Source organism: Capricornis sumatraensis, chromosome 10, assembly GCF_032405125.1.
Source record: "Capricornis sumatraensis isolate serow.1 chromosome 10, serow.2, whole genome shotgun sequence".
NCBI lineage: Eukaryota > Metazoa > Chordata > Mammalia > Artiodactyla > Bovidae > Capricornis > Capricornis sumatraensis.
In genome coordinates this window covers 35,988,552-36,006,373 of record NC_091078.1, presented here as the reverse complement: position 1 = coordinate 36,006,373, position 17,822 = coordinate 35,988,552, and the positions used below count along the sequence as shown (strand labels likewise).

Genomic DNA, 17,822 nt, shown 5'->3' with positions numbered 1-17,822 from the left:
CTTTGTCAACAAAGGTCCATCTAGTCAAGGCTATGGTTTTTCCAGTAGTCATGTATGGATGTGAGAGTTGGACTATAAAGAGGGCTGAGCGCCAAAGAATTAATGTGTTTGAACTGTGGTGTTGGAGAAGACTCTTGGGAGTCCCTTGGACAGCAGGGAGATCCAACCAGTTCATCCTAAAGGAAATTAGTCCTGAATATTCATTGGAAGGACTGGTGTTGAAGCTGAAACTCCAATACTTTGGCCACCTGATGTGAAGAACTGACTCATCTGAAAAGATCCTGATGCTGGGAAAGATTGAAGGTGGGAGGAAAAGGGGATGACAGAAGATGAGATGGTTGGATGGCATGACTGGCTCAATGGACATTAGTTTGAGTAAACTCTGGGAGTTGGTGATGGATAGGGAGGCTTGGCGTGCTGCAGTCTATGGAGTTGCAAAGAGTCAGACACGACTGAGTGACTGAACTGACTGAACTGATTCAAATCCCACTGCTCTCCAAAGTCAAATTCCCTGGGGGTTCTACTGCTATCACTCCAGTCTAAACTGAACCACCATCATGTCTTAGAAGGATAATACTACAACCATACAACCAGGATTCGACAGACCTGGCTCCGCCAAACCCAATCTCTCAAAATCCTCCAGTAATTTTTCATTCCACTCAGTCTGAAATCAATATTCATAGTTAAGTGTCTTCTAGACTCTATGAGATCTCCACCCTACACTGCCCTTGGCACTCCTCCCCTAGCACCTTTTGATCTTCTCTTCTACTATTTTGTTCTTGTTCACTGTACTCCAGCCACACTGGCCATGTGATTCCTCAAGAAGTAAAGGCAGACTCCAACCTCAGGGCCTTTTACTAACCTTTATGCAGGCCTGGAGTACTCAACCCCCAGCCACCCACCAACCCCAACACCACCACTCCCTCCCCTGCAGCCATATTATCATGACTCATGCCTTCAAGAGCACTTTGCCTGTTATCACTCTGGTCTTCTGGGACTATTTATTTATCTATTGTTGCACCTCAAGGCATGTGGGATCTTAGTTCCCTGACCAGGGATCAAAAGTGGGCTCCCTGCATTGGAAGGCAGAGTCTTAACCACTGGACCACCAATTTAAAACAGTGCAAGCACCTTTACTCCAAGGCCTCTCTCACAGTCTTCCCTGCATTATTTTTCTCCCTGGCACTCATCATCATTTGACTTACTTCTCATTGACTTTACTTGTTTTAAGCTGCACATGGGCAGGAATCTGTTTCTCATGTACACTGCTATATCCCTAGGACAGTGCCTGGCAGTCATTTGTTGAATGAATAAGAAACCCAAATGCCCAATAAACAGAGGGAAAAATGCCCAAACTCACTGGTAATCAACAAAATATAAATTAAACAAAAATGAGATACTATTTCACACTTAAACATTATCAAGTTTTGTCAAAGATGTGGACAACAAAACAAGTTCTTGGTGTTGGAGGCAACACAGCCACAGAAGTATTTTAGAAAGCCGTTAGGCAATATCAAGAACAGCTAAGCAACTATATGCCAATAAACAAACAAACAAAAAAGAGCAGCTGTAAGAGGGCAATCCTAAGATTCAACAATTTCACTTCTGGTGTATATAAAAAAAAATTATCAAGGATGTTCAAAGTGGCATAATTTGTAAAAGTAAAAAATGTTCATTAGTAGGGGAATACCATATTTTACTTGTCTATTTCCCACTGATGAACACTGGGCTTCCCTGACAGCTCAGTTGGTAAAGAATTCACCTGCAATGCAGAGGACCCCAGTTCAATTCCTGGGTCAGGAAGATCCCCTGGAGAAAGGATAGGCTATCCACTCCAGTATCCTGGCCTAGAGAATTCTATGGCCTGTAGATAGTCCCTGGGGTCCCAAAGAGTTGGACATGACTGAGCGACTTTCACTTTTTATGATGAAAACCAGTCATCAGCTAAAAGAACGAGGCAAATCTCTTAGTTTTAACATGAATGTATCTAGAAAGCAAAATGTGCAGTGTAAAAAGAAAGTTTCAGAATGTTATTTAACACATATAATTTACATAAAGGAAAAATAAAATCTTCTATACAAACTACATCTACGTATCTACATATAGTTTATATTATAAACTAAAAACAAAAATATGGACTGGATATACACTAAATTTACTTATAAGAAAAAACGGAAGAAAAGAGGGACTGAGGAAGAAACATATGGAATTTCAAATTTGTCTTTGACAGTTTTCTCAAAAACATGGTAGATAATGTTAACACTTATTCATTTGGAGTAGTGAATATATGAGTGTTTATTATACCATCATTTCTAATTTTCTACATTAGAATTTTCATCAGTAAATCAGATACATAAAACTGCTAACTTTATTAAGTCTTTAACATTTATAGTACACAACTACATATCGAAACAAGAAAAATAAAAAGAATTTCTATAATATTGCCTTCTGCTCAGTTATTTTATACTGCATTATCTGAGACCATTTACAGATTATTTATGTTGGCCTTCAAAAGCAGGTTTGTACATAGAGCAAATAAAGAAAAGTCAACAGAAAAAAAAATTCATGCATTGTAACAGTTATGTTAATAGAAACATTTAATAGTCAAAATGCAACATATAGATTGAATTATCATTTTTATTTTTAATTGGAGGATAATTATAATATTGTGATGATTTCTGCCATACATCAACATGAATCAGTCACAGGTATACGTATGTCCCCTCCCTCTTAGATTTCCCTCCCCACCCCACCCCTCCAGGTTGTCACAGAGCACTGGCTTTAGGAATATAGCAAATTCCCACTGTCTATCTATTTTACATATGGTAATATGTATGTTTCAGTGCTACTCTCTTAAATCATCTCGCCCTCTCCTTCCCACAATGAATTACTGTTTAAAAAAAACTTACAGATTCAAGTTTCTTTTTCTATAATAATCAGAAAGAATGACCCATAAACCCTGTTAGCTGAGAAACTGCCTGAATTTTTCATTTTTCATAGTTATTACTGATGACAGAAATTTAAGAACAAATTAGACAAGAAGAAGGAAAGCTATCATGGAATTTAGGATAAAGAATAACTTCTTCCTTTCAAAAATTAGTTGAAACTAGTGTTTAATCAAAATCACAAGAAAAAAATCAAAGATTTCTAATGCAAATAATTTAAACAAGAGAATATTTTCTTAACACTACTAAAATAAAATTTACCTTAATGTGCTGTTAATTGCTCCCAGTTTACTAGCTTGCTCACAGTCTTCTAATTCTTTGGTATTATTTGCCACTTTTGAGTACTGAAAGGAAGTTCAGAATAAGTAAGTTTAGTGACAATTATTACCTTTATTTCATTTTCCACTGGCAGAAGAGTTAATTTGTCAATGATAATATATACTAAATATAGATACGTCCTATCATCAAAATCCCTAACACAGAGAAGAAATACAAATGAAAATAAGTCACAAATTTCCACCTAATAAGTAAGCAAAGACATTTAAAATGTAGCAATTTGCAGTGGTATGTTGGTGATGATGTGAACTGAGAAGACTCTTGAGAAAGTAACTTAATATTTACGTAGAGCTGCAAATATGAATAAATCCTTGAGCCAGCAGTCCTACTGCTGAATCTATATCCAAAGCAACATTTAAAAACAAGAATCACTCTAGAAAGTTATTTGATACTCTCTCATTATGTTGAGATAGGCATACCCTTTGGCCCAGCAATCTTACTTCTAAATATAGACCTAAAGAAACTCTTACATATGTGCACAATTCGACGAAAGAGAAAGATGCCAGTGCGTCATTGTTTGTAATAGCAAAAACCTGAAAACAGTTGAAATGTCTATCAACAGAGGAATGGCTAGTCACACAATTATACAAATATCTATACAACTGAGTATTCTACAGCTATTGAAATTAACAAAATCTACATATATCAGCAGAGACAAAATGTTAAAGCCAATACTGAGTAAAACTATTAAGCAAAAAATGTTTTTAACTTGAAGAAACACAAAATATAAATTTATTTTAAAGTTTTAAAAATTTCAAGTAAAAGTTCTATATATTACTTGTAGGTACATGAATAATACAACATAAAAAGTATCACAGAAGGATACATGACAACTTCAGCAAAGTGGCTAGCTCTAAGGAGGGAGGAAATAATATTATATAATGGGACTGGGACAGAGTTCAGACGGAATTTCAATTATCTTTATACTATTTATTTTAGATCTGAAATAAAAATACATAAAAAAGGGTGAGCACAAAAGACTGCAAATGGTAGAGAGTATAAGAACAAAATGGAGAGCAAAAGCATTAGGAAGCAGAGAGACAGGGTATGAAAAAGAGGAGTAAAAACATGCCCGATAAAACACCTGCTGATTAGGTAAACTGACACTGTAGTTATGTTTTATAGTTCTTCTAGAAGTTCTAAAAACAGAACTAAAGTATTTCAAAAGAAGCTATATAATTTAATTGTAAGAATATATTACACTTCATGACTTAATACAAAATTAGGGATTTGGGATTTTCAGGCAAAAACGTGTCCGTTCTCAGCTAACCATATTATGGTTCTCTTTTGCAACCACATCAAGCAGTAAGGGGCAAGTTTCACTACGTAAAGCAGAAATATTTAATGAAGAAAAGTGACTTACCTTATTAGAATTTCCAGCTTTAATTCCAACTGGAATTTTACTCTTAAAAGAACAACAGTAAAAATTTAGAAAATGATCTTTATATTTCTTGAGATTTTTTTCATAAATTATTAATGCCATTATCCTAATTCAAAGGCCATGAGGAGAAAATATACATTCATTCAAATTTCATTTTCACACTACCTCTTGAGATGAAAGGTAAAGAACTACCCCAATGTACAGGCTTGTAAATCACAGTACAGAAAACTAAAAGACAAAGGTTGTCATAATCAGCTCTAATAACTCTCAACATAGTAAATAATAGTTTATATAATTTTTAGGTTCAAAAAGACCCTAGCAAAATCACTTTTTCCATAAACTTTCTTTCCACAGAAACAACTTTTTAAAAATTCAAAATTATTTGAAATTTATTATATTCAATTAAAAGTTTTAGTCAAAGTTGACATTTAAAGTTTAGATAATTTTGAATTAATACTAAAAAGCAAGAGTAAGTTCTTTGACAGAACTGTGGTTGGCAAGGGGAAGGATGTGGGAGAGGGAAGGATTGGGAGTTTGGGGTTAGGAGATACAAACTACTGTATGTAGGATGGATAACAACAAGGCCCTACTGTATAGCACAGGGAACTAAATTCAGCATACTATGAAAAAACAAAATGGGAAAAAATATAAGAAAGTATTATAAGTAACTGAGTAACTTTGCTATACAGCAGAAATTATCAACATTGTGGACACGACGTAATGTCTAAACAACAAAATCAACCACACTTCAATAATTTTTTTTTTAAAGAGTAAGCTCTTTGGTTCATGATTAAACTAAGGTTTACCAACGTAAGAACTGCATCAGTTCTTACTATATACAGTAAGAACTGTATATAGGTTTATCTTTTCTGTAAAACCAATAATTCATCTCAAGCATAAATCTATGAATTATTACAACTGGTTTATCAAACACAATCTTAAATAAAAATCATATCTGAAAGCAGACAGTCTCGGGCTGATCCTCAGATCATACCAGGAGACTGATTTCCAACATCTGAATCTATGGATTATCAAATTAATTGCAAACTACCTATTAAAACTTTTTCACGTTTCCAACTTAATCAAATTTTCAGAATAAATATTTTTCTGTCAGGCTGAAGAATGTAAGTAACAAAAATGATAAGAAATTTTTCCCCAATGAACAAAGAGATGATGTAGTTAAAACATTAATTGCTGCCAATACTTTATAATTTCAATGTTTTTAGTACCATTAATAGAGGGCAGAAGAGAGAAAACTATAACTCAAGCCAAATGTAACAGTTACAGTTATAAGACCCTGAATTTAAAGTATGGAATACTTATCAAAAGTGCCCTCTCACTGTTGTCTTCTAACTCACATACTACGCTAAAATAAAAGTGTACTTGCAGCTTTTTAAAAGGTTTGATGCTAAATACAGTAACTTGTGACTTAAGCGAATCTTAATACAGGCTACTGAGAAATATTCGGATAGGCACTACAGATGATAGTCATGTGTAACATAAAAACCACAAAAGAGAATTATTAACAGCAATGACAAATGTAAAGCTAATAACTAAAATCAAACATGAAATAAACCTGGCCATTGCCCCTAACAATATGAAGCAGTCTGCAAATTACAAAATTAAGTGAGCCTCACGATTAAATTAGACTTCAAATTATGGAATGCAAATTGTAACTCTGTATCATGACAAGTTCGGATTCAATATGAAATGCCTACTAAATTCTCCCTCAAAGAGAGAGAAATACAAATATCCCCACATTAGTTAAAAGAACCAACATAAAGGGATAGTTTTTATCTCCAGAAAGAAATGAAAGAAGATGGCATTGGGAAGGGAAGAGACAAATTTTTAAATACTTGTGTTAGATTTCTTATGTTGGCGATTTACATGCAAATAAACATTTTCACTTATTTTTATTAGAAATTTAAGACTACAAGACAGAGAAGAAGAAACACTGTATGACATCCCTTATATGTGGACTCTAAAAAGAAATGATACAAATGAACTTACAAAATAGAAAGACTCAACAGACTTAAAAGAATGAACTTATGGGGGATAGGGCGGAGGGAAGAGATAGGAAGGTTGGGCTGGACATGTACACACTTCTATTATTTAGAATGGATAACCAACAAAGACCTACTGTACAGCACATGGAACTCTGTTCAATGTTATGTGGCAGCCTGGATAGGAGGGGTGTTTGGAAGAGAATGGATACATGTATATGTATGGCTGAGTCTCTTCACTGTTCACCTGCAACTATCACACCATTGTTAATTGGCTTTACCCCAGTACAAAATAAAAAGTTAAAAAAAAAAATTAAGACTACAGAGGATAATCCACTGCAGACAATAAGAAACTGATATTTTAACACAGAAACAACTTAGAGACACATACTGTGCAAAGTAACTCTTACAGCTCAGCAATAAAACGGCAACTCAAAAAATGGGCAAAGTATTTGAACAGACATGCTTTTGATGAATATATACAAATGGCTAACAAGCACCTGAAAAGATACCTGATATCAGGGAAATGCAAATCAAAACCAAAATGAGATGCCATTTTTAAGGACGGCTAAAACAAAACATAATACAGAGGACTTCCCTGGTGGCACAGTGGACAGCAATCTGCCTGCCAAAGCGGCAGACATGGGTTCAATTCCTGGTCCAGGAAGATTCCACCTGCTTCCACATGCTGCAGAGCAACTAAGCGCATAGGCCACAACTACTGAGCCTGTGTGCCGCAACCACTGAAGCCCGCACACCTAGAGCCTGTGCTCCCCAACAAGAGAAGTCATGGCTTCTAAGCCCATGCACCACAATGAAGAACAGCCTCCACTTGAGAAAGCCCACACCAAAAAAAAAAAAAAGCAATGATAAGACAGCAGTAAGTGTTGACAAGTATGTAGAGAAACTGGAACCATCATACACTGCTAGAGTCCATGTAAAATGATGCAGCCACAATGGTTAACAGTTTGGCAATTTCTCAAGAGTTAAAGTTACTATATATGATCTAGCAATTTCACTCCAAAGTACACTTAAGAGAATTGAAAAACATACGTACACACAAATATCTGTGCCTGGATATTTATTCATTATTCATAGTAGCCAAAAAGTGGAAACAATCCAAATGTCCATCAACTGATAAATAAACAAGATGAGGTATACCCATACAGTGGAATATTACTCGGCAATGGGATGAAGTATACTGACACACACGATAGCATGGATGGACCTTCAAAACATTATGCTAAGCAAAAGAAACCAGTCACAAATGATCACATACTGTATGATTTTATTTACATGAAGTGTCCATAATAGGCAAGTTCATAAAGACAGAATGGATTAGTGGTTTCCAGCAGGAGAGAGTAGGAAACAGGGAATGACTGTTCATGGGTAAGGTTTCTTTCTGGGGTAGTGAAATGTATTACAACCAGATAGTGATGACTGTTGTGCAATTCTGTAATATACTAAAACTCACTGAATTGTGCACTTTAGAATGAGTGAATTCTATGGTAGGGCAATTATGTCTGAATAAAGCTGTTATTAAAAATCATAATGATAGTAATGATATTAAATTAAAATAATAATTCAAGTCCATATTGACATAAACATACAATAAATAAAGGAAAAGCTCTTTATGCAGTAGAATATCAACTATGTAGAAGAAATAGAATCAGAAAAACATTTGGGAAAATATGGATAAAAAGGAAATGGGAATTGTTTGTACTATTCTTGCAACTTTTCTGTAGATCTGAAATTATTTCAAACTGAAAAGTTAAAACATTTTATTCTTAAAGGAACATGTGAATAATTAAAAAAAAATTTTCCCCTTTAGAAAGGACATTGGTTCAGATGTTTTTTTCCTGTTTGTAAGGTAAAAACTAGACTAACTGATTTTAGGTAATAGAACAAAAAAAGTAAAATGAAAATACAGCTTCTAACTAATTACTGTCAAAAGTGAAAGTGAAGTCGCTCAGTCGTGTCCGACTCTTTGTGACCCCTATGGACTGTAGCCAGCCAGGCTCCTCTGTCCATGGGATTTTCCCAGCAAGAAACTGCCAAAGAGGAATATAATTAATAATGCTAGATGTCAAAAAATAAAGTCTGAAATGTAGAATTCCCCTACTAATAAGTACAGCCCTTTTTCCTCCCAATGTAACGAGACCAAGTGAAGATCTAATTCCAAGCTTTGAATTTTCCAACTTTTTGCACTCTAATTCCCACTCTAAATTTGAAATTTAAGGTCCAGTAGCATTTTCTTTGCCCACGAAACAAGTTGCAGATTCAATAAAGCATGATGTATCAGCTAACTGTAGATCTTGCCCTAGAATAGGCCTCCATTTTAGAATCGGACTCTAGTTCTACATCCAGTCACCAACATCACTGGATACATGAGTGTACTTGGTGGCAAGTACAGACTAAATCTTCCATAATCTGGTTAAAAAGAAGAAAGCTGAGGGCATATGAATCTGATGCCAAGTCCAAATGCTTGGATATAAGCCTAAAATGTAGAGTTCATTCTTATCTAAAAGCCTAAGAGAAAGCATTTCTTTTCTTGATTTTCAAAAAATTTATTTTACCTCTGGACAAGGCTCCACATGACAGTCTTTTATTGAACAATGGCCATCTTCTGCCCAGAAAGGACACGGTCGTTTCAGGTTAACCTTGAGAGAAAGAATGAATGAGCATTAGTCAACATGTGTCACAGTCTTACAGTGCTAAGTATTACTGTGCTGGGCACCAGGGACCTGGTGGTGAAAAGAAAGCTTCGTGTCCTGTGGCATTTATACAGCTCAGAAGTTAAAACCACTCAAGTTTTTCAGACATCCAAGGTCTAATATAAATTTGTAAAAATAAATGCTATTAGTCCTCTGACACTTCAAAAAGGAATGAAGTCCAAGCACAATGCTCATCTGAAGAACCTGGAAAGCACTACAGGACCACTCTATAATGTCTCCCATCTCCTTACCATCACCCACTGACCAGGTTCTCCCAGGCACCCACTCCCTTAACAGACGTGCACTGAGCACTCATTCTGCACCAGGCGCTGTGTAGGCTCCAGAGGCAGAAAAAGCACACCCTCCCTGCAGCTTATAGTCTTCTGGGGTAACCAGGAATCATCTATTTGAGTGTTTACTTAATTACAAATTCTGGCAAGTGCTACAAAGGAAAATCCAGAGTTCTTTGATGGAAAATATCGGGCTGGTGGCTGGAGACATCTGAGGAGGTGGTGTTTTAGCTGGTGGAAATGTGTGTATGGAAAGGTAACACGACTGGGACAGTTCCGGGAATTGAGAAGCTGACTTAGTTTCACTGACTTTTAGAGGGGAAGGCAGGGAGTGGCAGGGAATGAGGGAGAGGTAGGCAACACAATGCAGGACATTTCAGCAGGGACAAACTCCGGTTTTCATATTCTAACCTAAATAGGAAGGCATTAATTCAATAGGACCTCCACATGGATTGCCCAAGCCAAAAATCAAAGCTTTATTCTTACTTCCTCCCTTTCCTTTATCCCCTGCAAACAACTCATTGTTCACTTCTCACCATCTCTCCTGTCACCACCCACTCCTGCCCCGACTCCTGCAAGTCTTCCTGCATCTACTGCTCGCTAGTCTCTAACACAGGAGCTACAAGGAGCTCTTTAAAACACAATTCGGAGCATACCAAGCCCTGCTCAAAACCGTCCCACAGATTCCCATCACCTTAAATCCACAGGCCCTCCATCGCCTGGCCTCCTACCACCTCTCTAACCTGTCTCCTCCCACAGACCTCCAGGCACAATGGCCTTCTGGCTGGGAACACACCAAGCTCCTTCCTGTCTCAGGGCCTTTTTCTGTGGCTCCTCCAGATCTTTTACGGCTCAACCCCCTCCCCTCCTTCAGTTTAGTTCAGTCACTCAGTCGTGTCCAACTCTGGTTCTCTCAAAGATCACCTCAGCAGAGACCTTTCTGACCAGACTCTCTAAAGTAGTGCCCAGTATGCACCCTACACACTGTATCATTATAGCATTTATCACTACCTGAACATTATCTGCTTATTGTCTGAACCCCTCACTGTAAGAATGGGGATTTAGCCTGGTTCATTATTTTAACCCAGTATCTACAACATATAATAGACACCTCAATAAATTAAACGTGAGGTGAGGTAAGCCATACCCAAATTTACAGAGAAAGAGGCAAAAACAGGTAGAAGCTGGCAACACGAAGAGAAAGCGGTGAACTCTGCCTATGGGATGTCAGGAGGGCCTCTAAGGCAACAGGTAAAATGGCTACGACTACAAGTTTCCTAGAGAAAAAGATTTCTAGGCAGAGGCATCAGGATGTCTGAAGGCAAAAAAGCTTAAAATCACCTGGCACCCTTGGAAACTGCAGGTGCCCCTGAGCTGCTGGCTTGTAAATCTAGCTCCTCCCTGACACCTCCACAGGACAGGCACAGACATCTCAAATGTACTAAGACACCGCAAACTGTGCTCTGCCCTGTAGTAATTCTTGCCATCTCAGTAAATACCAACTCCATTATTCTAGTTCTTCAGGCCAAAATCCTGGATCACCCTAACTCTTCTCTCACCCCACACAGATAACTCTGAAAATCAGGTCAGTTCAAAACACAAGTCCAATTCAAAGGCTGAGAGCCCCTCCCATGGGCTGATTCCCTAGGTTCCTGACCCTTGCTCACTGGCCGCCTCCTGCTGTTCCTCAGATACATGAAGCACACCGTGGTCCCTGAGCCTTGACTCTTGTTGCTCCTTAGATAGCCACAAGGCTTGCTTTCTCATTCCCTTGAGGGTTCCTCCAATAGCACCTTCTCAGTTTGCTATTTTAAGTTGCTACGTTTTAGGCTAATCTGTTACAGAGTGATAGATAATTAATACAAAATGCAAGGAGTAGGCTGTGCACACACTGCAACAGGCTGCTCAGGTTACCCTTCAGGAAGAAAGGGCCTCTTATCCCAGCCCTGGAAACACTGCAGGCAGCCAACCTTGGCTGAGAGCCACTGTGCACAATGTCACTACATCCAATGACTGGTGTAAGGAAATAAAGGGCTAGACATCCCTCTGAAGTAGGGACAGCTCTGGTTGTACTATCTTAAGAACTCCCCATAGGGGCTTTCCTGGTGACTCAGTGGTAAAGGACCCACCTGCTAATGCAGGAGACACGGGTTCGATCCCTGGTCGAGGAAGATCCCACATGCCTCAGAGCAACTAAGCCGGTGCACCACAACTATTAAGCCTGAGGGCTAGAGCTCGGGAGCTGAAACTACTGAGTCCACAAGCCACAACTCCTGAAGCCCAAGCTCCAGAGAAGAGCAACAAGAGAAGCCACCACAAGGAGAAACCTGAGCACTGCAACTGGAGAGGAGCCCCCATTCACTGCAATGAGAGAAAAGCCCAACACAGCCAAAAGTAAATAAATAAATTCAAAAAATTAAGAACTCCCCCTAAAGTGTCACCTGAGGTCACAGCTTTATTTCCCCCTTTGCCCAGTCCTGATGTCTCCCTTCCTTTTCCTTCTCTACGTTGTTGGTTCCAAGAGCTGCCCCTAATTAACCTCTTGGACACTAAACACAGTCTCAGAGTCAGCTTCCCAGGAACTTAACCTGTGACAACTTGTCCAGCTCTAGAAAAATAAATTACTGCTATTTTGGGGGGATCACATTAAATTTATATATTAACTCTGGGGCTTCCCAGGTGGCTCAGTGGTCAAAAATCTGCCTGCCAATGCAAGAGACACAGAGTTGATCCCTGGGTCAGGAAGATCCCCTGGAGAAGGAAATGGCAATACACCCCAGTACTGTTACCTGGAGAATTTCAGAGACAGAGAAGCCTGGTGGGCTACAGTTCATGGGGTTGCGAAAAGTCAGACACAATTTAAGGACTGAACCACAACTTGGGGGAGAGGTAACGTCTTTATGCTACAAAAGACATCTGCCCATTTGTTTGAGCCTACTTTTGTGTCTTGAAGCTTTCTTCTTTTAGAAATAATAACTGTATTTTTTGATAGATTTATTCCTGTATATTTTATCTTTTTTGCTAATGTAATGGGGATTTCATCTCCATTATATCTTCTAACATTGTTCGTATTTAAGAAGATATTGATTTTTCAATATTAAATTTATAACCTGCTATCTTAATGTATTTTTTATTATTTGTGTGCAATTTATTATTTAGAGTTTTCTAGACGGAGGAGCCTGGTGGGCTGCAGTCCACAGGGTCGCAAAGAGTCAGACACAACTGAGCAACTTCACGTTCACTTTTCACTTTCATGCACTGGAGAAGGAAATGGCAGCCCACGCCAGTGTTCTTGCCTGGAGAATCCCAGGGATGGGGGAGCCTGGTGGGCTGCCGTCTATGGGGTCGCACAGAGTCGGACACGACTGAAGCGACTTAGCAGCAGCAGGTCTACTTTTCTAGGTCTACTTTTGTCATTTACACATGGAGATAGCTTTATTTATTCTTTTAAGAATTTTATGCCTCTAGTTGCTTCTTCTTGTTCAACTCTATTGGCCAATAGGGTCCAATATTAAACGACATACTGCTAAGTCGCTTCAGTCGTGTCCGACTCTGTGCAACCCCACAGATGGCAGCCCACCGGGCTCCCCCATCCCTGGGATTCTCTAGGCAAGAATACTGGAGTGGGTTGCCATTTCCTTCTCCAATGCATGAAAGTGAAAAGTTAAAGTGAAGTCGCTCAGTTGTGTCCGACTCTTAGCGACCCCATGGACTGCAGCCTACCAGGCTCCTCCGTCCATGGGATTGTCCAGGCAAGAGTACTGGAGTGGGGTGCCATTGCCTCCTCCAGGTAAATGACACAGTAGGTGCTATTTCAACATCTACTGGATTAGGGCAATGGCAACCCACTCCAGTATTCTTGCCTGGAGAATCCCATGGACAGAGGAGCCTGGCGGGCAATAGTCCATGGGGTCACAAACAGTTGGACACGACTGAGTGATTAAGCACAACACACACACACACACACACACACACACATACTATTTCATCTAAGGGTCCAGTATTAAAGGAAACATACAGATGGTTAACAAACACATGAAAAGATGCTCAACATCACTCATTATCAGAGAAATGCAAATCAAAATCACAATGAGGTACCATTTCACACCAGTCAGAATGGCTGCTATCAAAAGTCTACAAGCAATAAATGCTGGAGAGAGTGTGGAGAAAAGGGAACCCTCTTACACTGTTGGTGGGAATGCAAACTAGTACAGCCACTATGGAGAACAGTGTGGAGAGTCCTTAAAAAACTGGAAATAGAACTGCCATATGACCCAGCAATCCCACTGCTGGGCATACACACTGAGGAAACGAGAATCAAAAGAGACAACGTGTACCCCAGTGTTCATCGCAGCACTGTTTATAATAGCCAGGACATGGAAGCAACCTAGATGTCCATCAGCAGATGGATGGATAAGAAAGCTGTGGTACATAAACACAACAGAATATTACTCAGCCATTAAAAAGAACATTTGAATCAGTTCTAATGAGGTGGATGAAACTGGAGCCTATTATACAGAGTGAAGTAAGCCAGAAAGAAAAACACCAATACAGTATACTAAAGCATATATATGGAATTTAGAAAGAAGGTAATGATAACCCTGGATGCGAGACAGCAAAAGAGACACAGATGTATAGAACAGTCTTTTGGACTCTGTGGGAGAGCGCGAGGGTGGGATGATATGGGAGAATGGCACTGAAACATGTAAAATATCATATGTGAAACGAATTGCCAGTCCAGGTTCGATGCATGATACAGGGTGCTTGGGGCTGGTGCACTGGGATGACCCAGAAGGATGGGATGGGGAGGGAGGTGGGAGTGGGGTTCAGGATGGGGAACACCTGTACACTCATGGTGGATTCAAATCAATGTATGGCAAAACCAATACAATATTGTAAAGCAAAATTAATTAATTAATTAAAATAAATAAATAGATCAGGCCCCTAACTACCTCTCCAATTCTCCCTCTTATTCACTTTCCTCCCGCTATACTGGTCTTCAAACACCCTATGCCTTTATACACGTAGTTCTACTCCCCTTCCCCAAAACGTTCTTTCTCCAGATCTTGTCATGGTTTACTCTTTCACCTTAGGTAGGTCTTTGCTCAAACAGTCCTTTCCTGACCATCTTCTGTAAAACAGGGCTGTCTACCTTCCCCACCCCTATTATTTCTCTTATTTTGCTTTGTTTTCCTCCGTAACATTGACATTATCACAGGAAATTATATTTTATTTTTTACTTGTTCAAGGTTTGTCTCTGTAATCATAATAAAAAGTTTCATAAGTTTGGAGGTTTTGTTTTACTCACTATTGTATCCACAGCACCTAGAATATACTCTGCTACAAAGTAATTTGATAAATATTTGGTAAATAAAGGAATGGAATGGATAGTAGAAGACAGAAAATATAAATACCAGTTACAGCAGCCAACTGATCAGCTGTCAGAGGTTAGGCTCTTTCTTCTACTTGTATTTCCTTGCTAGATGAATCAAAACTATGTATGTGTGTTTAAAATTAACCTCTTCTCTTAGCTTTCCTGTTGTTTTTTTTTTTAATTCGTATGTTGACAGAATTCGAAGAGTAGATAGCACCGGAACATCTTAGACTTGAAACTAACTGATTAACTAGATTATTACATTACTCTCCTCTGGAAGAGGGTCTGAATACATTGTGGTTACATTTAGAGTAATTTCAATATATTAGTTGGAACATTTTTTAAATCACATGCATAAGGATGAACTGTATGTTGGCTAGCCAAGCACACTGTTATTTCTGCCTACCTGACTTTCATTTTTCCTCCTTCTGTAACGTCCCCTAATTTTCCTTTGAGAAACAGTTTGCAAATATTCAAATACAAATAGAACTATTAACCAAATTGTCTTTTGGTCAAGGGGTAGGGCTACGTAACCCTACCAAGACCAATTTAGACCTTTCCTCCCAGAAATCTGACTCTTGTATAATATAAAAATATGGGGAAATGGTTAATTTAATTCAAAATTTTGGTATCACAAAGCAAATGGCCATTAATACCTGCTATAATTTCTGTCTCACCTGAAATATGCTTCTTTAGCTTATCTTTCAATTTTGTGAGCTGCCTCACATTTCTTAATAAAACTTCTGTTTTGTTTGTAAGCCAACAAAAGTACCCTACCTTAGGGTACGTAAAACATTGTATCTCTTTTGGAAAATGTGGATGATGTTGACCTAACAGGATTCCAGTGTAATAAATGATTAAATGAGATATTCATCCATGTTTTTGAATATTTTAGTGCTTATTATTGACCAGATGGGTGAGGATACAGAAACAGTAAAAACAATTCCAAAAAGGGAGGAGTGGAAGAATGAGGCCATGACATTTTGAATGGAGATGTGATCTGGACATTCCGTGAAGGGATGATCTTTGGTAGAAGGAACACTTCGTTCACTAAACACAGGAAATAGACTGAACCATATGAAATAGGCAATAGTCAACCTTTCCAGCTTCTGAAAGCAACAATTTCATATGGGTAAGCCTAGTAATAGAAAAGAAGCAAGAGAAAGCAGTTACAAATGCAGACAGACATAAATTTAGGGCTAGGAATTAGAAGAAGGTTTTCTAACCTGTGTTGTTCGTATGAAAAATGTCTAAAATATTAGAAGAGTTTGCTTAGGCATAGATTTCTTTTTGAAATAAGTTTATGGGATCTGCATCTCTAAAGGGTTTTGTATTGAGGAGATATACCCACCTTTTTGTATATTCTTGGTGCTGATGGGAAAAGGGGACGGGTTCCCAAATCTTTAGGTCTCTACTTTGGTATCTTTCTGTACAACTTAAAACTTCACAAATAGTATATTCTTTAACCCTCAAAGCTATTTAAAAGGCTAAGATAATTAAAAATAAACTAAAAATGAAAATTAAAGAAATTATAAACCCAACTGAATACTGAGAGCAAGAGTAGAGGCAAAAAAGTATAACAGCGGCTTTTAACTATTGTTCCTTTGAATCTGCGTTATTGCTATGCCTTGAAGCTACCACTGGCTGTTGTGTGAAGGTCTAGAGTGGGCTCTGAGACTTAAGACCCAATGCTGCAGTCTGTTCTGCTTACGTCCTCAGGCCGTTCTATCACTCCTCCAGTGAGCCACCCAACAAATACATTTGTTGGGACTTTGCACCTCTAACACTGATAGCACACAACACTGCCAACTGCACAACTTAAAGCCTGGGTAAGTGTGTCTAGATGACAAAGCCTAAGTCCCAAGGGAGGAGGACAAAATAAGTCCCAGGTATTTTCAACATCTGAGAGGAATGAGTCTTTGCGCCTGAAAACCCAAACTGACCAGTGAGAAATTCCCCAAACACAGGAAGGGAGTTCAGATTCGTAATGTTCAAAAAGACTAACAGGCTTTCACTACAAGAGTTAATACAGTCCAGTGATAAAGGATATACACGGAGTGCTGAGAAGAAACAAAAGGATTTTCCAAAGAGTTATAAAAGTCACCTCTATAGAGAGCTATAGACAAATCTTCAGGACCAATGGAATCAAGTTATACCACACCTTGTAATAACGAAAATAGTCTCGTTCTTGCAGCTTCTTTATTTTGGGGAAGATTTTGAAGGTGTTGAAGTTATCGATGCTATCAATGTCACACAAGCAGTCATCCAAGACTCCAGTGACCTAGGGAAAAAAACAAATATATAATAGAAAAGATGTGAATTAATGTTTCAACTTTAGCAAATCTGTACTATTATGTAATAAGATAAATTATGCCTTCAACTTAGCCAGTATTTGCTGATTAAGACACATAACATTTAAAGCTGTCACGTTTTACAATGGTCAGTTAAATAAAAAAAACAACAGAAGGATTACATATACCCATTCGGAAAAAATAAACATTGTTATTCAGTGGTCAAAAGAAAGGTATTGAATACTCTCACCCTTGTCTAACATATACAGAATCCAAACAGTCACTGGAATACTAAGGCAACTACTTCCAAGATTAACCTAGAAATCACAGCCTGTAATAATACTGCCGCAGTAACTGTACCTTTCTTTTAGAGTCTCATTCAAGGAACCCTTTCATAACAGACATGATGCTAAGAGCACTACATATGTTAACACATTTACCCTTTAAATACCTTATGAAATGGCACTATTTTCACTTTACATAAAAGG

General features: G+C 38.3%; 1 protein-coding gene across 1 annotated transcript in view; it reads right to left on the bottom strand.

Annotated features, from left to right (window-relative positions):
* Window positions 1-17,822, bottom strand: part of ERO1B (endoplasmic reticulum oxidoreductase 1 beta) — a 60,272-nt gene that overhangs the window by 31,177 nt on the left and 11,273 nt on the right. Inside the window, exons 2-5 of the mRNA XM_068981972.1 lie at window positions 17,205-17,324; window positions 9,242-9,325; window positions 4,645-4,686; window positions 3,207-3,289 (exon numbers count right to left, since the gene is read on the bottom strand). Coding sequence (XP_068838073.1) covers window positions 3,207-3,289; window positions 4,645-4,686; window positions 9,242-9,325; window positions 17,205-17,324 — 329 coding nt within the window. The remainder of the gene's footprint in view (window positions 1-3,206; window positions 3,290-4,644; window positions 4,687-9,241; window positions 9,326-17,204; window positions 17,325-17,822) is intronic.